Source organism: Echeneis naucrates, chromosome 8 (genome assembly GCF_900963305.1).
Source record: "Echeneis naucrates chromosome 8, fEcheNa1.1, whole genome shotgun sequence".
NCBI classification, from domain to species: domain Eukaryota; kingdom Metazoa; phylum Chordata; class Actinopteri; order Carangiformes; family Echeneidae; genus Echeneis; species Echeneis naucrates.
The window spans coordinates 133,532-156,755 of record NC_042518.1 but is presented as its reverse complement, the minus strand read 5'-3'; the positions used below and the strand labels follow the sequence as shown (position 1 = coordinate 156,755).

The window sequence follows — 23,224 nt, the reverse complement described above, 5'->3', positions numbered from 1 at the left end:
GATAGCCTGACGGTCACAGGCACTAGTATGCGTACACTCCCAGAACAGCTACCAAAACCTGGACTGGACTTCGGCCAGACTTGAACCCTGACCCACTACAAGGCTGTAATCCGATGAGTAAGCCAGCTAAGTTTCCCTCCACCTGGAGTGTGAAGGTCTGGGGGCCTCTGAGGGCCCCTGTAGGAGACAGGAACAAAAACAACACTTTCACATTAAGAGCACAGTGGAAGTTATTTTAATGGGTAACATCCTGAACACAGACTGCTGTGGATAAACAGGTTCATTGATCAGGGGAGTGATGTCACAGAATGTAACAGGAAGTCCCACAGACGCGCACGCTGCCGTTCCACCAATCAATGAATCGGGTGTAATCATGTTTCATCATGAAATAGTAGCTTTTACTTCTTCAGTGTTTTTAGCTTCACCATCAATGAGGGGATCACAGTAGGTCTGTTGATTAGATGACCCTTTCAGGAGGGGCAGGGGGGGGCATTGACACACGGCTGGCTCTGAGACTCCTCGCCATCGGGCAGTCTGCCACATGTGACGACAGGAGTCCCAAAGAATGTGGCCTTCTCCTTCCGTCGGCCGATAGTTGCACTGCAACACACAACATCCAGAATGTCAGTGAAATGGATCAGAGTCCAGACCAGGACCTGATTCTCCAGGTCTAGGCTGTAACACACTGAAGACCAAGACAACACACAACCACACATGTAAAAAGCGTACACATATAAAGTAGGTCTCTCACACACACACACACACACACACACACACACAAACTGACCGGTACTTGCTGTAATCCGGTTTACAGATTCTTTTCCTGGTGCGGCTTGATGTCGCGCCACAGGGAGGATCGCAGTAACTCCACCGTGTCCAGTTGTCCCACGTCCCCCTCACTGCAACATACACACAGGGTTATTTGGGTTTGGGGACAGCTGAAGTTCGGGGACTAAAAGACAAATGTGTGTCACCCACGTTCACAGTTGTTGACGTCATAGCAGACACGTATGTTCGTGAGCTGATTGTCCTCACAGATGGCTCCACCATGAGCTCTGTGGAGACACTGGCGTTCCTGAAACTGGCTGCCGCCGAGGTGCTTACATTTGATGATCTTGTCTCCAGTTGGGTACGTACACTGGCTCCATGACGACCACTCCGACCACTCCCCATTCACTGCAAACACACACTCAAACAGACGTCAGATGGACACGACTGAGACAAAAGATGAAAGGATCCAGGCTTTCTTTGTACCTGGACAGTGGACTTTGGTTGGACAGACTTTGGTTTGACGTTCCTCTCCAGGACATGGCTGGCCACCGTGATCGGGGGCTGGACCGTCACATTTTCTGACTGACACCTGAAGCCCCACCCCACAGGTAACAGAACAGGAAGTGAAGGGGGACCAGGGCCCCCAACTTCCATCCACTGGTAGAGAAACAGGAAGAAACAGAGTCATGGCCAAGTCCTGGTCTGTCAAAGTCTGTCAAAGTCTGTCCAGCTGAACCTGAACACCCTCGAGCCTCTGAAGCAGCTCACTCATTACTGTTTCTATGGAAACCTGATCACAAAGTCAGGTTCATGAAAACACCTGGTTTAGGTTTGGAGTCGGGTGGGCTGGGTCAGGTACCTGGGCAGTGAGGAAGCTGAGTGCAGACCTCTGTCTGGCGGTTGTGACCTTGGCAAGGTTGGCCAGGGGGTTGTGATGAGGGGGCGGGGTTAGAACAGGAGCGGAGGCGGCTCCTGGTAGCCGCTTGGCCTTGTGGGATGCAGGTGGAGGAACACTCAGACCACCTGGACCATCCGGCCCAGAATCCATCAACTGTTAAACAGAAACATGAAGGTTGGCATTTGTCAGCTGAGGGGCCAATTGTTGTACTTCAGAACTTCTGAAACACAAACTACGGCAACCCATCAGGGCCATAACTCAAACTGTCAAAGGTGCGTTTGAATTCCACCCCAGCATCCACAGATTCACACCAACCATGACTTCTGTGATGCACTGGACGTGGCATGTGTTCCTGATCCTCCAATTGTGTTTTAACATTTTTTAACAATTAATTTCTGGCTTGAAATATTGTTAATCATCCAACAAAAGGGAAAATCAGAAAAAAATCCATGAATGATTTCTCCAACCCTTGATATATTGATGATTGTTTTGATATCGGCCTGCTCTCTCCTGTGCGCTAGCTTGAGCCTATTCAGCCACTCAAGCAGCCAGGCCTGGCTTGTAGGCCAACACCTGGCACTGCAGCAGTCACCAGCCATGCTAAGCAGAAGTTTTGTATTTTTTCCTTGTTTTCTGTGGACCCCAGGAAGACTAGTTGGTTACTACGGTACCAACTAATTGGGATCCTTAATAAACATAAACCACAGGCTGTGTGTGTGTGTTACCAGGACAGGGGCTGCTGCAAACGTTGGTCCGAGTTGTTGATCCTTCACAGAACTGACCACCATATTTGGGGGTGGGTTGATCACAAGTCCTGATTGATAGCTGAAGCCCCACTCCACAGGAAACAGAGCATGGCCCAAATGGAGACCAAGCCCCCCAGCTGCCATCCACTGCAGATGGAACCAATCAGACCACAGATCAGGTTTCTATTAGTTACCTGACCACTTCATGAACCAGTTCCTCTTACCTGGACAGTTGTTGAGGTCGCTGCAGTCGGCGACCTGGAGATCATCTCCAGGGCAACCATTACCAGGTGGCACCGTGTGATTTGAGGGGGCTGGATTAGAGCAAAAATGGTAGCGCACCTTGGTGGGGGTGATGACATCACCATGCTGGTCATTGATACATGGACCAGAACACTGAGACCAACTCGACCAACTGGACCATCCACCATGGACTGAAAGAAAGTTAAGTACAACCAGAACGTGAGACAAGACAGTTAGGGCCAGACAGGAAGTGAGATAGACAGGTTACCTGGACAGGCGCGTGGTGGACAGTCTTCTGTCTCCTCTGAGGGACCCATGCAGACCAGAGGACACTCAGGAGTTGAGCAGACTCTTGTTCTCTTCCTGACTCCGCCCTCTCCACAGGTGACTGAACAAAGTGACCATGAACTCCACAAGCCCCACCCCTCAGCTACACACACAGACATGTTTATGGGAGTCATTTGTGAAAGTGTTTGTATTACATATGTTCTGGGGACATCAGTGTGTGTGTGTGTGTACCGTCACAGCAGATGCTGGTACACGGCTCCACCTGCTGGTCATTGTCAGCATCCACACAGTCCGGTTGGCCGATGCCAAAACATGTCCTGGTCCTCTGTCTCACCCCGTCCCCGCAGCGAACATTACACTGTGACCATGATGACCAGGGAGACCATGAAGGATGACTGAAGACACACACAGACACACATTCTGCAAGGTGTGTTGATATGTGTGAATCAATAATGTCTGTGTGTGTCAGTGTGTGTCTGTCTGTCTCTCTGTGTGTCAGTGTAGGTCTGTGTGTGTGTACTGACCCACAGGACTGAAACAATCCGTCTGTTTTCAGGAAACTGTATTCAGTATTCTGGCAGCAGGTGTCTTCATCGACCTCACCAAGTTCTTCATCACCTTCACCTGAGGTGATGTCGAAACGAGCAAAACACCGCACACACTCTGTGCACACACACACACACACAATCGGTGTCATAGAAAAAGTACAGGTTTTGTTATCTCAGTGTGGTTAAATAGGTCGTCCTCTGTGTGTGTGTTTAGTGTGTCTGTCTGTGTGCATAGGGAGTTCCCATAATTCGACAATTTTAGGGCAAACCTCCAAAACAAAGAACATGAACACACAGACCAGGACCAGACCAGGACCAGACCAGGACCAGACCAGGTCCAGACCAGGTCCAGACCAGGACCAGGACCAGACCAGGACCAGGACCGGACCAGAGTCGGACCAGGACTGGACCAGGAGCGGAACAGGACCAGACCAGGTCCAGACCAGGACCAGGTCCGGACCAGGACCAGACCAGGACCAGGACCAGACCAGGACCAGGACCGGACCAGAGTCGGACTAGGACTGGACCAGGAGCGGAACAGGACCAGACCAGGCCTAGAGTCAGACCAGAACCAGACCAGGACCAGAGTCAGACCAGGACCAGTGAGACCAGGACCAGTCAGACCAGGACCAGACCAGGTCTAGTCCGCAAACAAAAAACTGAAAAAAACTAAAGTGTCAGACACACACACACACTCACCACGAACAGACACGCAAAAGACCAACATGTAAATGTCCACAGTCAGACACACAACTGACCTGAATGCTTGACAAAGAACAGCAGGAGAAGCAGAACCTGCAGAAACTCCATCCTGCTGCTGTGAAACTCTGAGGCTTGGTCCAGATCTGTTCTTAAACCCGAGCTGTCCTCGGGCCCGCTGGTCCGCCCACTGACCTCTGACCGTGTGTGCTGCAGAGTGGAGTCCAACGTGAGGAGGTCCTGTGTGAGGGTCCAGACCTGGTTTTCTAGTCAAGGTTCAGGTCTGGGTGGAGGTTTAGGGAGCTCCTCTGTCCTCACATAAGATAAACCGTGTGTTGTTTGGGTCCACCTTAATGACAAAAACAAGAGAATAAGCAAATATAGATTTTCTTGTTAATGTAATCAACCACACTGACCACACCTCCCATGATGCAACAGGCTGCTCTGTTTACCTGGTAAACACACACAAGCTGCCTGGTTGTTGAAACATTTTAAATGAAAACAGATTACTATAATGGGATAATTTTATATATATATTATATAAAATAGCTTAGTATGTCTAAACAGAGGAAATGGTGGTGGATTTTCTCCCCAGTCATGATTACACACACAATCGGTGTCATAGAAAAAGTACAGGTTTTGTTATCTCAGTGTGGTTAAATAGGTCGTCCTCTGTGTGTGTGTTTAGTGTGTCTGTCTGTGTGCATAGGGAGTTCCCATAATTCGACAATTTTAGGGCAAACCTCCAAAACAAAGAACATGAACACACAGACCAGGACCAGACCAGGACCAGACCAGGTCCAGACCAGGTCCAGACCAGGACCAGGACCAGACCAGGACCAGGACCGGACCAGAGTCGGACCAGGACTGGACCAGGAGCGGAACAGGACCAGACCAAGTCCAGACCAGGACCAGGTCCGGACCAGGACCAGACCAGGACCAGGACCAGACCAGGACCAGGACCGGACCAGAGTCGGACTAGGACTGGACCAGGAGCGGAACAGGACCAGACCAGGCCTAGAGTCAGACCAGAACCAGACCAGGACCAGAGTCAGACCAGGACCAGTGAGACCAGGACCAGTCAGACCAGGACCAGACCAGGTCTAGTCCGCAAACAAAAAACTGAAAAAAACTAAAGTGTCAGACACACACACACACTCACCACGAACAGACACGCAAAAGACCAACATGTAAATGTCCACAGTCAGACACACAACTGACCTGAATGCTTGACAAAGAACAGCAGGAGAAGCAGAACCTGCAGAAACTCCATCCTGCTGCTGTGAAACTCTGAGGCTTGGTCCAGATCTGTTCTTAAACCCGAGCTGTCCTCGGGCCCGCTGGTCCGCCCACTGACCTCTGACCGTGTGTGCTGCAGAGTGGAGTCCAACGTGAGGAGGTCCTGTGTGAGGGTCCAGACCTGGTTTTCTAGTCAAGGTTCAGGTCTGGGTGGAGGTTTAGGGAGCTCCTCTGTCCTCACATAAGATAAACCGTGTGTTGTTTGGGTCCACCTTAATGACAAAAACAAGAGAATAAGCAAATATAGATTTTCTTGTTAATGTAATCAACCACACTGACCACACCTCCCATGATGCAACAGGCTGCTCTGTTTACCTGGTAAACACACACAAGCTGCCTGGTTGTTGAAACATTTTAAATGAAAACAGATTACTATAATGGGATAATTTTATATATATATTATATAAAATAGCTTAGTATGTCTAAACAGAGGAAATGGTGGTGGATTTTCTCCCCAGTCATGATTACTGAGTGGGCAGTACAGCACGTCCATGAGTATAAATACTGACGAGAAACTGACCATGTGGAACGAAACTTTCTTCATAAGCAGGGGGGTGCTCATGAATGAGTAGTAGTATCATTTTAGAGGTTTAGAATTTTTTATGGGTAAAGCTGAATTTCTCTGCTCTCCCTGAAGGTTCAGGAAAAGCTGAAATAGTCTGCTGATGTGTATTTACACCAACTTCAATTCTGCTGCTCAGTTCTCCTTCAGGTCATGGCCCATCATGTAGGAATCTGAAGTGGTCTTTTTGTTTCAGATCAAGTTTCACCTTTAGTTTCTGGAAGCTTAAACATGACCCACTTTTTGAATTTGGTGCCAACAGCAGGTTAGTAAAACATCTGTCCATTATTGAAACCTGAAGTCATTCAGTTCTGTATAGACTTCTGATCATATGCTCCCAAACTGACTCAATGTTTTCAGTCTGACTGAACAGGAATAATCAATACATCATCTGTAAGGGCTAAAACCAGAAATGAGAGATTGTCATAGAAATGAACGAAAATGAATCATTTCAGGTTAATGGAGATCATTTAATGAAACATCAAGTTGAAAGTTAAAGAACACAAACATAAACTTTGGCACCACAGCATGAGTTTAATGACTTTAATCCTAATTTCAACCTGTTGGATTTTATTGTGTCTGAAACGTTATATTTTCTCTACAGTGAGAATCAAAGACACTTCCTGTTTGATCATCAGAAAGTCAACCTGCCAGTTACAAATATCCCACAGACACATCACATGACAAACCTAAAATAGCTATGAAACTCCTTTTGATTATATTGTTGAAATCATCCTGTGGCCCCTCCTCTTCTTGTCGTCTTCTGTTCATCTCTTGCAAGCTCTCTCTGTGAATGAAACAAGTGAAGATTCAGCCAAATCAGATCATTTCCACCACTGAGGTCTGACTGAGTAGTTTGTTCTCCGTTTCTTGTAGTGTTTTGTGCGTCAGTGTAGACCACAAAGGACCAGACAGAGATGACACAGTCTGACCTTCACTTTGTATGTTGTTGTGTAGTTGAGTGTTCTGTGTCAGTGTAGTTGTGTTGTTGACGTGGATCCAAACTGAGGAAACCTGCCGACCTTTATAGACATCGGGAAGATATCTGGACTGACACTGGTCCAGCTGGTCTTTCACAGCCTTTGTGACTCTGTGGATCTCATCAGCTTTGTCTCTCATGGATTTGCTGGCTTCGGTCACATAATTGTTCTTGATCAGGTCTGTCCAGTTATTGATGGCTTTCTGAACAGCAAACACAACTCCGACAACCTGAGGAGGAAAGGAACAGAGCCGTGTGTTGTGTAGATGTTAGCATCATTTTGAATGGTTGTGTAGTTACAGTAACAGGCATTCTTACCACGAGCGCTCCTTTTACAACAGTTGTGGATGTTAATGAGGTGAAGAGCTTGACTCCTCTTGTGAACAGTTGGACCAGTCTCGTCCCTCCAAGTTGAAATGCAAAAACTGCCAGAACCCCCAGAGTCGCCGCACAGAACAGCTGGAAGTTTTTGCAATGGATTTGGAGAAATTTGAAGCTGGCGGCCTTGATATCAATCGGCAGCCCCTTCCGTCTTGCAATGGCTTTTATTATTTTTCCATCAAGATGTGTTGGTCCAGGTCATCTGGTCTGCAGATGTGTTGATCCTGCTCCCCTCCATCTTCAGCAGTTTGAACAGTTTCTGGATTTGTTCTTTGATTTCTTTGCTCCTCTTTCTTCTTCTCTCCTCCTTCTTTCCCTTTTGCTCACTGGACAAGATGAACTCAATGACTCAGTGGACAAAGAAATGGACAGAGTCACAAATCCAGCCACTGCACAGGCACCACCCACGACTGTCAGGGTGTTGCCCAAAAATTTACTCGCAGTGCATTTCTCCCTCAGAGACTCCACCTCCTGGGCCAGTTTCCTCAGCTGCTACGCACACTCCTCATTCTCCTCAATCCACAGGTCTTCAGCAGCAGCCGGTCGGCAGGCTGATGGAGGTCAGTGACATCAGAGCTGAAACAGCCAAGCAGGAGATATCAGACAGAAAACTCAACAATTGAACGTCAACAGAAAAATTACACGAGCTGGTTTTAGTCCCTCAGCTTCCTGGAATTGACCAAACAGAAAATAACCAGCTTGAATTGATCTTACAAATATTTTCTTTACTGCAGCAAATGAAAACATCCCAGAATCTGTTAGATGTCTGTTCTCTGTGTGAAGCTGGTCGAGTCTGCAGGTCATGCAACTTCAAAAAAGTTGGTTCAGTTTAGTTTCATTTTCAGTTTTACAGCTGAACTACAGTGAAAATCCATCCAATCAAAATCAAAATAATAAAAATTTCAGTCATAACAAAAATGACCTGAAGACAGGAAAACAAAACTGACAGTGCTGATGAATTCAGTGAGTCTTAGAGTTACTGCACATCAGTCCAGATGTTGAAGGTTGTGAGTCTATAATCTATGAAGCTGCTGAACATCTGGACTCTTCAGCTGAGGACGAAGACGTTGTCTTACCTGCTGCAGAAGTTGGCATCTGATGCTGAATGTTCAGATTCAGTTTGTATAAACTGGACTGTCCGGCTCTTCCCATTGGCTTATTCAGATCAAAGCGCCAAGAAGTGAAAAAGAGAGTTCAAAAAGTTCAGAGCAGCTAATCAACAGGAAGAGGAAGTTTCAGTCTAAAGAAACTGAAAAAACCAGGACCAGCCAGACCAGTCGGATGAGGACCAAGGGCTCCATGTGGTGTTCATTCCACCAAAAAAAAAAAAAAAAAAAAAAAAAAAAAAAAAAAAAAAAATCAGAAAATTTTCTGTGCAAACAAAAAACTGAAAATAAAACTGACTCAACAAAAGTGTCAGACACACACACACACACAAAACTGACCACCAACAGACACGGACAGAGCAGGGAGGATGAGGACATCAGAGGGACTCAGCCTGGTGTTTTAGCCTCAGAGGGCCAGAGAAAAGGACTCTGTTGAGACCAGCAGACAGATCAGAGCGGTTAGCGTAACTTCTTTCTTAACTGTCACTGGCTAACAGTGTTATTGGCTGTGCTGATTATTTCTTTGATCAAATTATTTTATTACCTGTTCGTGATGCAGCAGTTGGGAGAGCTGGGACTGGCTGACCATCTCAATCCCGTTAAAGGGGGAGGAATCAGGGCATGAATAAATGCGCAGCATCGAATTACAATGAGTTTTAATGAAACACTGAAGCTTCAGCTGATTCTTTAGAATAAACGCAAACAATCGCAGAAGTGAATCCCCGTTAAAGGTTCCCGTGTTGTGTTGTTCATGTTAAAGATGCTCGTTAGAGCTTATTAAGGTTCGTTATGAAGGCCAGTGAGATTTTAGATTTTCTGAGGCTGTTAAGGGTCGTCAAGGATCAAAATGTTCACTGAGGCTCATTAAGGCATTAGGCTAGTTAGAGTTCAGGCTTTCTGTAGCTTTGAGAATAAAGTGAAGTGTGTTCCATCCTCTTCATCACAGGTCGTCTTCCTGTCTCCAGGCAGCAGCTGCTCTTTGTCACTGGAGAGGAGAGAGGTCTGAGGTCAGAGGTTATACCTAAACTGACCCGTGACTTCCAGGTTCCATACCTGATCTCAGGCCTCAGATCTGAGATCAGGTTTTAGACCAGGTGAGGTTGAGAACTCACCATGCTGGTGTGTTTGGGGGCAAAGGTCACTCCTTTCCCTGCTCTGTCCTGAGAGCTACTGCTGCCACCGACCGAGCTCTTCCTCATGATGCCTGACACAAACAACATCATTTCCTGTTTTTTTTTTTTTTTGAGTATTATTTTTAGGCTTTATTCCGACAAGGTCAGAATCGAACCCAGGATGCTGCAGTAACGTTCATGTGCACTAACCACTCAACCACCTGAGCTGCTATCACTTCCTGTTTTTAGATATTAGATATTTAGATATTCCTGTTTGTTAGATATAAACATTTGGGCTGTTTGTCCCCCCACCTGCAGGAGGCAGCATGTCCAGTCGCTGCAGGCTGTTTTTTCGAGCTGGCGTGTAGTTTCCGCTCTTCGAGAGACGGCGCTGGCGATAGTTCAACATGGCAGCTGGAGAGACGATACCCGGGGGTGGGGCTTTACCAACCCTCAGGTACAGCTCCTCAATCTCTTCCTTCTGATTGGCCTGTAAATTCTGGACCTCCATCAGGTGTCTGTAAGAAAGAGGGAGAAGAGATCACATATGATCATATGTATCATGTGACCGCAGGTCTCACAGGGCTGGACGCAGCATCACCCCAGACGAGGACAGACCAGGACAATGCAGGCAATATGGACCCATTTGCCTTTACTGCTAGATTATAGGGTTTAATAAAGACAAGTGTTTGATGATGTCACAGTGAAGATTACGTTGTAATTCTCTCTCTCAGATTGGACGTGGGAAAAGATCATCAATATCATCTCAGCATTGATCAAGGCACCAATCACCTTTCCCGCAGCAGCTGTAACTCCTCCCACATCTCCTCATTCTCGCTCGCTGATTCGTCAGAGCTGAGAAAGGATGCAGTGGAGCGGCTCAACGATTGGCTGAAGCCGCCGGCTGACTGCTCCCACAGGTGGACACTTGGCCTCCGAGCCCACCTCTTTGCGTCCTCCTCCTCCTTGCCCCTCCTCCTCCTGTCCTCCTGTCTTCCAGGATTGTCATGGTGACCACCAGGTGAGGAGACCGTCAACGTAGCAATGCTGCTCTCACATTCACTCTCTTCCTCTGTGCTGCTGTCTGAGCTGTCTGTTTTGTTCGGCTGGGCGGAGGGTGTTATCTGATAAAGTGGGCGGGGCTCCTTTTGACAGACAGCAAAATTGTCCTTAGAGGGTGTCACCTGGAAACGACCGATGTTGAAGACTGAAGGTGTGTTCCCTGAAAAGACAGAAGAAGCATGTGAGCAGCACGTTGATCACTTTATTAGAAACAGTGTGAGGAAGAGCAGCAGCACTTTACCATCATGAGTGGGAGGCAGTCGGGGTGAGGAAGCGATGGGGGGAGATACCTGAACAGGAGGAAGATCATCATCAGTTATATTCAAGATTCAACCTGATCATATCTAGAGCCCAAGAAGAGGAAGTGATGTCACAAACAAAGAAAAACAACATCTTACTCTGCTGGGACGGGGCTCAGCGGCGTGCTCTGAACCTGTAAACCAGATTAATGATCAGTGTGCAGCATCTGGTGTGATGTCCCAATCTGATCTCAGCAGACTCACCATGAGGGGGCGGAGCTAAACCAACCTTCAGGTGAACTGGACTGTGATGCTGCGAAGACTGAATGAAGGAACAGAATCTGAATCCATCTTATCCCAAAGATAGATCAGAAAATCACAGTTTTTTCACCTGTCCTACCTGCGGTTCAGCAGGACTCCTCCCTGGTGACACCTTCTGCTGGTGGGTGTGGGTGGGGCCTTTCTGAGGGAGGTGGTGGCTGGAGGGAGGGTGGATTTTAGGGCCCAAAGATGAAGACATGTGTGGAGAGAGGGGGGGTTCAGGAGAGAGGTATGGGGGAGATGGGGTCTCTGCGTGGGGCAATAAACTCTGATTGGAATTTCCAGGGGGAGGCAGCAAGGACTGAGCCATGCTCATGGCAAAAGAGATCATGTTGTTGAGAGTGAAGAAAGGCTGGTCAGGGGGGGGCCAGTGAGGAGGGGGAGGAGCAGACGGAGAGTTGGATTGGGGGGAGAGGAGGGAGGGGTTACTGTGGACCCCTTGTAGGCTGGGGGCAGGGAAGGCGGGGTAAGGGGTAGAAGGGATCTGATACTGAGGAAGAGGGAGGTGGGGTGAGAAAAGGGCGGAGTCTGGGCGGGGGAGCAGGAAGGGATGGAAGGACTGATGGGAGGGAGCTGGGGGGGAAAGAGGGGGGTGAATATGATAAACAAAACTAAACTGAAACACACACACACACACACACACACACACACACAAGACATGCAAGTACCTGAGGGGGTGTGGAAAGACTGTGACCTCAGTGGCCTCACAGGAGGCGTGGCCTCAGGCTCTATAGAGAAGTCTCTGCCTTTTAAGGGCGAGGGGTCACCATCCATGTCTGATGGGAGAACACACAGACTAACCAATCACGAATCTGTCTGCACAACACAAACACACTACCACTCACCAGGTAGTGACGATGAGGACAGGGCTCTGGAGAGGACCTGGGGTGGGGGCACGCTTTGCTGCAGAGAGGTCAGAGACCAGAACTGATTGGTCATCAATCATCATCACTTAAGACTAACAACGCACACACACATACCGTAGGCTCTGGCATTAAGGAGGGTGGAGGGTGAGACAATCTGTCAGTCTGCTGATGCATCACTGACTCTGCCCTCTTAATGATGTCATACATGCGGAGGATGAATCCTTCCCGCTCTGTTGGGAGGATGAAGTCTCTGTGGAGCTGAACACATACAGTCTGTCACCATGGAAACATGAATCTGACCAGGTCTTGGAAGTGGTGTCATTTGATAAATACATGACCTGTGATCCATCACCTGGTCACCTGGTCAAAGCTAAAATATCAGACAACACATGAGGTGGAGCTGAGCTCTGACTGGTCCTCACCATCACCGAGGCGATGTCTTCTGGACTATCTCCATCCAAGTCGAATTTAAACGTCACCATCTTACTGTTGTGAGTCTGCAGCTGACACTCCACCACCCGGTCCACCATGTCTGACACCTGAATGCACCACATACACACAGGATGAGCAACCAGTGTTGGGGGCGGGGTTAGTCAGGGGAGGAGTCTCCTCACCCCTGTGATCCTCAGACGAGCCCTCGCTCTCCTCCTGAACTGCTTCATTACCGCCCTTTTACTTGCTTCCTGGTTGCCCTTATCTGATTGGCCATCATTTCCATCACTCAAACCTGAGGTCACATCGGAGGCATAGCTACAGATGGACAAACTGGAAGTTAAAACACATTCACCTCACTTTATGAGAGTGTCTGAGTTTGTGTGTGTCACCTGTCGACAGGTGAGGAGAAGCCACAGACTGATCCAGATGAAGGTTGCTCGGCATTATGGGACACTGCAATGCTCTGGGGACATGAGGACAGACATATGTTGATGGGATCTGCTGCTGTCCTTCAACATAAAAGCTTCTATGTTCTGCAGTGTGTTCACTTTAAGGACCGTTGCTAGTGACAAATCCCAATGAAGAGATCAGCTGCTGAATCTGTGTTGTCACTGTACACTGAACGTACAAACAGGATGAGGTTCTTCAGCCTCTATTCCTCCAGAGTTTTATTGTGAATGGAAATCAGAGGAGATAACATCACCACCAAGTGAGGTCATACTGACCCAGAGCCTGATGTGGTTTAGAGCCAACTGAGGAGGAGTCAAGAGATACAAACTTTTTGCCCCACCCTCAGTATTCTAGCCCCGCCCCTTGCTCACCTTGGGGAAGCGCAGCACGGGAAGTGGTGGAGGTTTGGGTGGCACCTGGGTCACAGGCAGGGAAGCCACTTGAGTGGGAGCAGAGAGGGATGGGGTGGGGGTTGGGTTTTTGACAAGAGTAGGCGTGGCGTCAACCTTTTCAGCAGCACCTGAGGATCTGAATGTGCTGTCCATCTCACAGTCCACTGCCATGGCAACAAGAGAAGAGAGAAAGACATTTAAATCTGAAGGTGCAGACTGCCTTCCTGTTTAAGGCTTCAGAGTAAAAGTCAAAGGTGAAGTATACCAGCGTCCTGACATGTGGTGGAGGAGTGTGGGGGTAGTTTGATCGCCTTCTCATCTTCACCTCCATCTTCCTCTGACCTTCTGAAAATGCTGCTCATCCCAGAATCCACCAGGCCGCTGCTCAATGACAGTGCTGATGATGTCATGGCTCCTGTTGTCAGGCCCTGTATCCGGATATAAAACCATCAGTTCTTGTAAATAATAAACCCAGAAGACAGTTACCACAGCAACAGCTTCAGGCGCACCTGACTGGCTGTGGACATGGTTGCAGCAGGTGCAGGCCTCTGATTGGATGGTTCATGTAGTTGGAGGGTGGAGTCAAGCTCCTCTTCATTGGCAGTGTCTGTTTGGCGGTTCAGAGCACCCTCTGGCAGACGGCGTAGTTTCTCCCGCTGACGCTTTAGGGCCGTCACTCTGTGTCTGATTGCCTTGGCAACCAGTTTATAGTCCACCTCACACACGAAACCAAGCACCACCTGTTAGACGAGACTCAGGTGAGACACTGCCCCCTCTTACCTGTCAAGTAATGCCATTGGCATGATGTCATCAGTTACCATCTCCTGGGCCACTTCCTCAGGCACATCTTTGTACAGCTCAAACAGGAACTCGATGGCGTTGTTGTCTTTGTACTTTCCATGAAGCTTCTTGCTGTCGTCCATCCGTAGCCAGAGCTTCAGTGCTCCCTTGGAGCCATCATCGTCCTCAGCCAGCTCCACATGGACACCCAGTTGTTCATGGAAGAACCGGTGGTCCAGCAGGTCCTGGACTGTGAACCTGCAGAGATTCAAGCAGGATTGTCACCCTGAGGCCAACATGGTAGAAATGCTGAGGTAGCTCACTAATTTTGGCACTGTGGCGGTGTTACCTCTCATGGCTGTTTGTATGGATGCAGCCCTCGATGATCTCCTTCAGCTCTGGGACTTTAACTTTGAAAAAACTGTCTGGTTTGATTCCCTGAGGGACAAACACACAGTCAAACAGCTGAACAAAGAGAGGAGGAACGCAGCACTTAGGTGGGCGGAGCCTCACATTGGTAACCTTGCGGTAGATCTGGGCAGCGTTCTGACACTCAGAGTACGGGTACTCAGAGGTTGCCATCTCCAGGATGCACATACCGAAGGCATAAACGTCCACAGCCTCGTCATACTTCTCCTCATACATCTCTGGAGCCATGAACTCCGGGGTCCCTGAATCCACCACCACACAAGGTATAAAGTAAAAGAAGAACAGTTTTTCTGTTTTCATTCAACATTTGAATTTGACCCTGCTAGCTCTCTGTACATGCCGGTCATACCAATAACACTCTTGGCGAATGAAGCTTTCTTGAGCGTGGCGAGACCCAGATCCCCAATCTTGACGGAGGCGGAGGGACCGGTGATGAAGATGTTGTCACACTTGAGGTCTCGGTGAAGGATGGGAGGACAGCGTGAGTGCAGGAACTGGAGCCCCTTCAAGATCTGGAAACTCCAACGCTGAAGCAGCTTCAGTTTCATCTCCCGGAACCTGCGCAGGTACCTGAAGGGGTTAAAAGAAGTGACACCTGCCAGTCAGGGGAGGTCCCAAACCTGTGGACTGAGAACATATCAAAGACCACATGGAGGTCTGCCTTTAGACCAGGGGTCACCAACTCCGGGCCTGGAGGGCCACTGCCCTGTATCTTTTAGATGTCACCCTGCTCCAACACACCTGATTCAAATGATCAGCTCGTCATCAAGCTCTGCTGAAGTCTGATAAGGTGTGAATCAGGTGTGTTGCAGCAGGGTAACATCTAAAACAGTGGCCCTCCAGGACCGGAGTTGGTGACTCCTGCTTTAAACCGTCTAGACCTTAAACCGTCAGACTGTGTTGACCTTTCAACCTTCAGACTTTTGACTTTTAACCTTCAGACTGTTTGGACTTTTAAACCTTCAGACTGTGTTGGATCTTTAAACCTTCAGACTGAGCAGGTCTTGCAGGTCCTGGTTGTAGACTCACGTTTTGAGGGTCCCAGATGTCATGAGCTCTGTTACTAGGATGGTGCATTTGTGGCCCTTCTGCGTCGACTTCCAGGAGTCAAAAAACCGGACAATGTTCGGATGCTGCAGAGCTTTCAACATCTTCACCTCCTCACAGAAGCGCTGACGCTCCACCTTGTTCAGGCGATGGGTCTGTCAAGGTCAAATGTCACGTGTTAGTCTGTGAATGAACTTGAGGCTGAAAGACAGTGAGCCCTCATATGGTTACTGCCACAACACACAGCTGATGATCTGCTGACATGATAACACAGGCGTCCCACATCACTGCTGAGCATGATGGGAAATTAGCAGCATGTCTGTGATCAGTCCTGAAGTTTTACTGTGTCACAACTGAATATGTGTGTCTGTGTGATTTTGTGTGTGTGACCACTGGGAGTGAAGGACAGGACAGTGATATGTTATTGAGTTTTGTGCCTATAATGACTCTTAACACACCACAGAGCTGACCTTTGACCCCATTACCTCTTTGTGTGTGCGTGTTTTGTTATCAACATCAACCAGCAGTTGTCTGTCCAATCAGACACTTTGTACAGAACAACAAACTGCTGAGTCACTTGGTGCTTTATCTCTCTCACACACACACGCACACACACACACACACACACACAGACACACACACACAGCGGTCATGTGATCAGTGTCAGGTCCTATCTGAGCTCAGAAGCTCCAGCTAGTGCATCATCATGGTCCTAAACACCCCATGACTCAGGATCAGTCTGTCAATGTCAGTTTGTGTTTCAGCCCATTTAACATGAGGAAAACACAAAGTTACTGAGGAAAGGTTATGTGACCCAGAGTGGCTAAGTGAGTGCAAATCTGTAACTCAAATATCAGATCCACCCTATTGTATGTATCGGAAACATGGATGGTAACCCCCAACATATGCAAGAACCTTCAGAGATTCCTCAACTGATGCCGCTGACGCCTCCTAGAGATCTACTGGCCAGCCTCTGGGATCTCACTAAACAAGAGCCAATAGAGAACCAAACAAAGAGCAGGAAATGGAACTGGATAGGCCACACACTCAGAAGATCACACAACATGCGTTAACAGTTAACCTGCAAGGCAAGAGGAAGGAAGGCAGACCTAGAACCATCTGGTGAAGTACACCAGAGCAGGAGATGAAGGAAGGGTTGTCGTCGCAACAACCGGCCTGAAAGGCACAAGACCGAAGAGGATGGAGGAGTTTCATCAATGGCCTAAGTAAGTAAGTAGGGTTGCTAAGCAACAAGAACTGTTCTTCACTTAGCAACACATCAGTAATAGGAGGAACAGCTGGTGTAAAAGCCCTCCATAGACCAGATCATCTTCATTTCTCAAGTGATTCTTCAAAAATCAAAATACACTGATTCAAACAATTAGAGTCCAGACCTGATCCAGCTCCACAAACACTGAGGCGGAACATCACATGGACATAAACCAGATGTCTCTGGACCTGGACCTGGACCTGGAATCGAGGTCTGCATTGAAGTGTATTTGTTCTCACAGTCCAGGACCTTCAGATCTAACCGTCCTGCTCAGATCTGATGTGTTTTCTCTTCTGAGACACTGACACAGGTCACATGACTATGCTGTTGCTGATTACCCATGATGCTCCAGGCTCAGCACAGCTTGTATGAACTTGCCATCAGACCTTCAGCATCCTCATATTATTTTACTCTGAAACATGGTGCAACTTTTGCTTTGAAAAAGTTCTACAAAAATGTCAGTACTTCCTGTGACAGAAGATTATTGCCACAACAGCAAAAGCTAAGGTTGCATCATAACAACATTATTAAAGCATTATTAAGAACACAACAGCCAGCGACACTGGTCGCTCTCAGACCCTGGACCAAGACCAGGATCAGAGACCAGTTATGATATAATGTGTATGTGTGTTGTTGTGTTGTCACCTGCAGCTCACACCAGGCCACCTCCACTGTGGTCTCGGTGTCCAGGCCTTTGTAAACCGTCTTGAAGGCTCCTCGTCCAATCTCGATGTTGAACTTGAGGAATCGTCCATCAGGAGACGACGCCACTGCCTGAGTCTCCTCTTCCTCGTGTTCCTCCTCCTCTTTCTGTTGCCATAGTAACAAGTCCCTGTTGAAGTCGGACAGGATGGCCCCGACCTCCTCACCCCAGTCTGAGCTGACCCCCTGATTGGTTGGAGGGCTGAAAATAGCCTCTGATTTGGTATCATTGTTGGCCTTTGAGGTTGTCGTGGTGATGTGAAGAAGAGGAGGATGAAGAAAAGACTCATCCTCTTCTTTCTCTTTGTCCTCGGGCCTTTTCTGGTTCCGGTCCTGAGCGCTCCAGGGCAGCATTGCACTCAGTATCACATCCCCCTCTTCCACATTCATGTGTCATCACCTTGGCAACGTGAGGACTAGTCCCTTGTCGTGATGTCAGCAGAGTGGGAGGAGCTTGAAAAGTCCTCGAGAAGAATACCCGGTCATATCTCTGAGGAACAAAAATCATAAAACCAATAATGATTTCAGTCACAAAGAAATGTGTAAAAAAACACTTTAGTGTATCGCGTATAAAAAATTTGTTTTATTGTTATTACTATATTATATTACTATACTATATTTCAACTGTAATCTTTTCCAAGTTTACTGCAATATAAAAGACAGCAATGCATAAATCATATTTTGTTGTGTTGTACTCACAGAGAGCGGCAGTGAAGGACTTTTAACTTTTAATGAAAAACTGGATACAGGGAAAACCGGCTCAGAAACCAGGAGAGCTCCAACACGACCTTCGGCCCGTTCGGTTCAGCGACTAAATGTCTTCACGGGACAATATTAGTCCTGCTCTTTCTGAGAATTTCTGCAGACTGAGCAACAGCACGAGCTCTATCAGCGCCAAGCAGACTGCAGGATCTTAACAAGCTCCGCCCTCCTGACACCTGCCACCTACCTGATAAAGGTTTTTGTTTTTTGTTTTTTTTACTGTGTGATTCTACTTTTTTCAATGTCATGGTTTACGTTGTGTTATTAGACTTTGCAAACTTTAAATTAAAAATTTAATATTTCGCTCATTTGAAGTTTTATATTTATTCCTCCTGTTTTGTCACTTGTCTCGTGTTACCGTAAACTGGCTCAACCAATCAAATTTGACCTCTGCAGACGGTCGTGTGACGTCCTGTCCAGCAGAGGTCACGGTTGATCACGGGTTTATTCTTAGAGACACAGCAGATGTTTATTTTTCATCACTCTTTCATTTCATACCATTTTAAATGAAATGAACTTTAAATGAGTGAACCTGATGGACCCTCTTCATATTTTGTCTTTCGGTGTTGAATTGAATTGTGTTGTTCTGCTGATGGTGTGTGGTCTTGCTGGTGCAGGACTCTTTGGTTCTTCAGGGTTCTCCAGACTTTACCTGGTTCCGTCTTAATCCGGATGGAAGATAATGAGCCCATTAATCAGAAATCACTAATCAGAAAAATTCTGATCCGCTTTACTATCGATTTATCTATTATCGATTATCTGAATCTGCTCTGTTGTGTCTGTAATCGGTTCACACTGTCTGCCGATTCCCACAATCCCCTGCGTCCCAACAGTTGCCAGTCATTGTGACGTTAGCCGGAGAAAACAGAGACTGCAGGTAAAGACCCGGTTCTGGCCCGGTCCAGGTCCAGACCGACGGAGCCGGTTCCTTCGCTCACCGTCTCCTCTTGTCTTCCAGGCATCATGAAGGAGACAGCGGCCAAGCGGCGGGACAAGGCGGGAGGCCGGGACCGGGACTCCAAAGCCGAGAAGCCGAAGGACTCGGGCCCGGAGCCGCAGGACGTGGAGATGCCGGAGGAGGAGGCAACCAGCGCGGCCAAACAGCCCAAAGAGCTGGACAGTCTGACCCTGGACGGTAAGAGTCCGGGAACAGGCCCGACCAGAGACGGTGTTTACGGTGTTTACGGTGTTTACCATCAAGTGTTAGCATGTTAGCATGGCGGGCTAACAGCCTAACAGCCCTGGAGCATCTAGCATCAGGTCCTGCCTTGCTGGACCTGATGCTGGACCTGATTAACCACAGCCCATCACACCCCGGATCTTGTGTTCGACCTATGGTCTGATAGAATGATTGAAGGTGGTGGACTGCGTTAACGTGACCAGGCGGTTCGTTTCTGTTCATGATACAAACTCTTTCTTTCACGAGTCCACATCAGAGCAGGTCTAGATCTCACACCGAACTAGATTTGTCCAGCCGGGGTTGTGGAGCGGGACCAGCTTCACGTGATTTAGTCCAGTTTCAGCAGATCAGTAGTTTTCACCGATCTGCGATCATCCTCAACACCGAGGTTACATGACAGTGGAGCTAAACCTGCTGTTTGTCTCTTCCTCTTCCTCAGACATTAAGGAGCATGTGAAACAGATCGAGAAGGCGGTTTCAGGGAAGGAGCCTCGGTTTGTCCTCCGTGCTCTCCGGGCATTACCGTCCACCAGCCGCCGTCTCAACGCCAACGTGCTGCACAAAGCTATTTATGGCTTCTTCACAAACAACGCCACCACCAGGGACTTCCTGCTGGGCTTCCTGGAGGAGGTGAGGACCCGCCAAACAAGTTCAGTACTGCTAGACCATGAAGGTTCAGTCTGACCAGAATCCAGAGGCCTGACTGATCAGTACTGACTTGTATCCAGATCAGATAGTCAGTATTGATTGCTTCTCCCTCTGTCTCTCAGCCGATGGAGATGGCGGAAGGAGACGTCCAGTTTCGTCCCAGGACGGGTAAAGCAGCAGCTGCGCCACTGCTGCCAGAGGTGGAGTCTTACCTGCAGCTGCTGCTGGTGGTTCATCTGACCAACAACAAGAGATACACTGAGGTCAGTCTGGGTCACATGGTCTCTTTGTGTCTGACCTCTAAGATGATCATCATCAAGGTTATGGTAATGATGATGATGATGATGATGTTTTAGGCTCAGAAAGTGTCAGATGACCTGCTGCAGAAGATCGGCTCCAAGAACCGCAGAGCTTTGGATCTGGTGGCTGCTAAATGTTATTATTATCACGCCAGAGTGTATGAGTTCCTCAACCAATTTGACACCATACGCAGGTAAACACACACACACACACGCTCAGGGTCTTTAGTGACTTGGACCCTCACTAAGACTCGACCTCTGTCCCAGCTTTCTCCACACTCGCCTCCGTACGGCAACGCTGCGTCATGATGCTGACGGTCAAGCGGTGCTCCTCAACCTGCTGCTGAGGAACTACCTGCACTTCAACCTGTACGACCAGGCAGAGAAACTGGTGTCCAAGTCTGTGTTCCCCGAGCTCGCTAACAACAACGAGTGGGCTAGATACCTTTACTACACAGGTAAGACTTGTCTGCTTTGCGCCTGTGAGACTCATACCTGTGTATCTCGCTTTGCTCACCTGAGTCATATGACCTGCAGGCCGTATTAAGGCGATACAATTGGAGTACTCTGAGGCTCGCAGGACCCTAACCAACGCTTTGAGGAAAGCTCCGCAGCACACCGCTGTAGGATTCAAACAGACGGTGTGTGACCACTGACACTGTTTCTGTTGTTGTTGATGTGGTGGTTTTTGTTGTTTTTGTTGGAACACTGACATGTGTCCAACCTCAGGTCCACAAGCTGCTGATTGTGGTGGAGCTGCTGTTGGGGGAGATTCCTGACCGCCTGCAGTTCAGACAGCCGTCGCTCAAGAGGTCGCTGATGCCTTACTTCCTGCTCACCCAGGGTCAGTGTTCACACCTGAGTCTGAGGCCTGTACAATAAATCTAGGTTTTATCTGATCCAGGTAACTTCAGGGTTAACCACAGGTTTTCAGTCTCACTAAGGTGCTTTACTCTCTATCTGGGTGTGTTGCCATGGTAACTTACCCTAACCTGCCCCAGAGCAGGTGAAGTTCAAGAAAAAAGATAAGCAGGTTTTGTCAGACCTCCTCCAATCAGCTCTCTAAAACATGACCTGTCCAATATCAGACCACATTGTTGATATGGGCTATAGAACCGAGAGAGAAAAGATCTAGACTGAGTTGACCTATTGGATTTTCTGGACCAGGAAAAAGGTTCTCTTAGGTTGGAACTGAATGAATGATTTTAGATTGTTAAGAAGACGTTACTGCTAAAATGGCGACAGTGGAGCAGCTCGCTTTGAGCATAAGAAACCTGTGATGACATCACAGAGATGGCATCCATCTTGATTGACAGACTGTGATCTCTGACAGGTCTCTTCTTTAATTCATCCCTTTGTAATTGTGTGTCTGTGTTTGTTTGCAGCGGTGAGAACTGGTAACCTGGCCAAGTTTAACCAGGTGTTGGAACAGTTTGGGGAGAAGTTTCAGACTGATGGGACGTATACACTCATCATCCGCCTGAGGCACAATGTCATCAAAACAGGTGAGCCAATCACAAGACACATCATCTCTGATATCACACGGACTAAGGTGTGTGTTTGCAGCCGGATTTCAGCTCACAGTGATCTCTGTGTGTGTCTGTGTGTCTTAGGTGTGCGCATGATCAGCCTGTCATACTCCCGTATCTCTCTCGCTGACATTGCTCAGAAGTTGCAGCTTGACAGTCCTGAGGATGCTGAATTCATTGTTGCCAAGGTAACATGCAAACAGTTAAGTCATTTCAACACAGAACAGGTGATAGACTAATCAGCAGCAGGCGCTGTCACACTGTCACACCTGCATGTGGCCCAGCTGAGTGTTGTCTCATTCTGATGTGCCAATCAGGCAATCCGTGATGGCGTGATTGAGGCGAGCATCAACCATGAGAAAGGATTTGTCCAGTCAAAAGAGACCATGGACATCTACGGCACCAGAGAGCCTCAGCTGGCTTTTCACCAGAGGATCTCCTTCTGCCTGGACATCCACAACATGTCTGTGAAGGTAACACACCTGAACACACACTGACACACACACCTGGACATCCACAACATGTCTCTGAAGGTAACACACCTGAACAGAGACACACATGCACACACTACAGTGACCATTCTGTCTGTTTCCTTCAGGCCATGAGGTTTCCTCCCAAAGCGTACAACAAAGACCTGGAGTCAGCAGAGGTGACAGACACACAGAAACACACACCCAAATGAAAGGAAAGAATGTTGTAAGTTTCACCTGTTAATGTGTGTGTGTGTGTTGCATTCAGGAGCGTCGGGAGCGGGAACAGCAGGACTTGGAGTTTGCCAAAGAAATGGCTGAAGATGACGATGACAGCTTCCCATGATCATCTGTGGAGGCTTCCTGAGCAGAGAGGAAGTATTTCTGCAAGTGTCGGCAAGCTGTTGTTATTAGATTACTTATTACCCACAATGCCCTTCTTCCACGCTGGTGTGCATCCTGCTGTGTAGCTTCTGAACTTTAACCTGTTTTGTTTTTTGTCTCACGGAGACAAATAAAGTCCACTCTTTGGTTATACTCTGTCTGTGATCTTCTGGGTGATGTAGTCTTGTTTCTTCGAAGAGCTACAAAGACATACGGCAGATGTATGTGGTCACCATGGCAATAGTGTGTAAGAGGAAGGTGCTAGCTGTTCATCTTCATGTCTGCTCGTTATGATCCTTCAGAGTTTAGAGGCCTGTTTCCCAGAGC

At 48.1% G+C, this 23,224-nt stretch overlaps 3 protein-coding genes across 10 annotated transcripts; 1 reads left to right on the top strand and 2 right to left on the bottom strand.

Moving 5' to 3' along the window:
* Positions 1-201: 201 nt before the first annotated feature.
* Positions 202-4,621, bottom strand: LOC115047184 (properdin). Its single transcript, XM_029507974.1, has 12 exons — positions 4,615-4,621; positions 4,253-4,459; positions 3,471-3,609; positions 3,178-3,341; positions 2,927-3,088; positions 2,640-2,849; positions 2,395-2,562; positions 1,631-1,822; positions 1,255-1,428; positions 979-1,176; positions 788-899; positions 202-600 (listed from the first exon to the last, which is right to left on the bottom strand). The coding sequence occupies exons 1-12, from the start codon at positions 4,619-4,621 to the stop codon at positions 471-473; spliced, it is 1,863 nt and encodes a 620-aa protein (XP_029363834.1). The 3' UTR covers positions 202-470.
* On the bottom strand, positions 4,323-18,508 carry LOC115047444 (serine/threonine-protein kinase WNK4-like). Of its 8 annotated transcripts, XM_029508382.1 has the most exons (29): positions 18,325-18,508; positions 17,569-18,115; positions 15,636-15,808; positions 14,956-15,176; positions 14,691-14,848; positions 14,527-14,615; positions 14,216-14,435; positions 13,907-14,137; positions 13,663-13,825; positions 13,377-13,561; positions 12,945-13,018; positions 12,735-12,870; positions 12,543-12,659; positions 12,235-12,378; positions 12,100-12,157; positions 11,923-12,030; positions 11,334-11,827; positions 11,198-11,255; positions 11,093-11,127; positions 10,936-10,984; positions 10,425-10,854; positions 9,945-10,150; positions 9,065-9,505; positions 8,491-8,949; positions 7,352-7,990; positions 7,077-7,263; positions 6,744-6,841; positions 5,415-5,704; positions 4,323-4,542 (listed from the first exon to the last, which is right to left on the bottom strand). In XM_029508382.1, the coding sequence occupies exons 2-23, from the start codon at positions 18,013-18,015 to the stop codon at positions 9,402-9,404; spliced, it is 3,900 nt and encodes a 1,299-aa protein (XP_029364242.1). In that variant the 5' UTR covers positions 18,016-18,115; positions 18,325-18,508; the 3' UTR covers positions 4,323-4,542; positions 5,415-5,704; positions 6,744-6,841; positions 7,077-7,263; positions 7,352-7,990; positions 8,491-8,949; positions 9,065-9,401. The 8 variants fall into 8 exon arrangements, with proteins under 8 accessions (XP_029364242.1, XP_029364247.1, XP_029364245.1 ...); XM_029508385.1 differs by lacking the exons at positions 4,323-4,542; positions 5,415-5,704 and adding an exon at positions 9,633-9,724 and having other exon boundaries at positions 6,504-6,841; XM_029508383.1 differs by lacking the exons at positions 4,323-4,542; positions 5,415-5,704 and having other exon boundaries at positions 6,504-6,841; positions 8,491-8,663; positions 8,860-8,949.
* Positions 18,509-19,118: 610 nt separating this feature from the next.
* Positions 19,119-23,057, top strand: psmd3 (proteasome 26S subunit, non-ATPase 3). Its single transcript, XM_029508732.1, has 13 exons — positions 19,119-19,264; positions 19,346-19,522; positions 20,007-20,197; positions 20,338-20,478; positions 20,572-20,708; positions 20,782-20,972; positions 21,052-21,155; positions 21,244-21,358; positions 21,900-22,019; positions 22,128-22,231; positions 22,361-22,516; positions 22,642-22,692; positions 22,782-23,057. Exons 2-13 carry the CDS (start codon positions 19,351-19,353, stop codon positions 22,857-22,859), a joined length of 1,560 nt encoding a protein of 519 aa, XP_029364592.1. The 5' UTR covers positions 19,119-19,264; positions 19,346-19,350; the 3' UTR covers positions 22,860-23,057.
* The last annotated feature ends 167 nt before the right edge of the window (positions 23,058-23,224 follow it).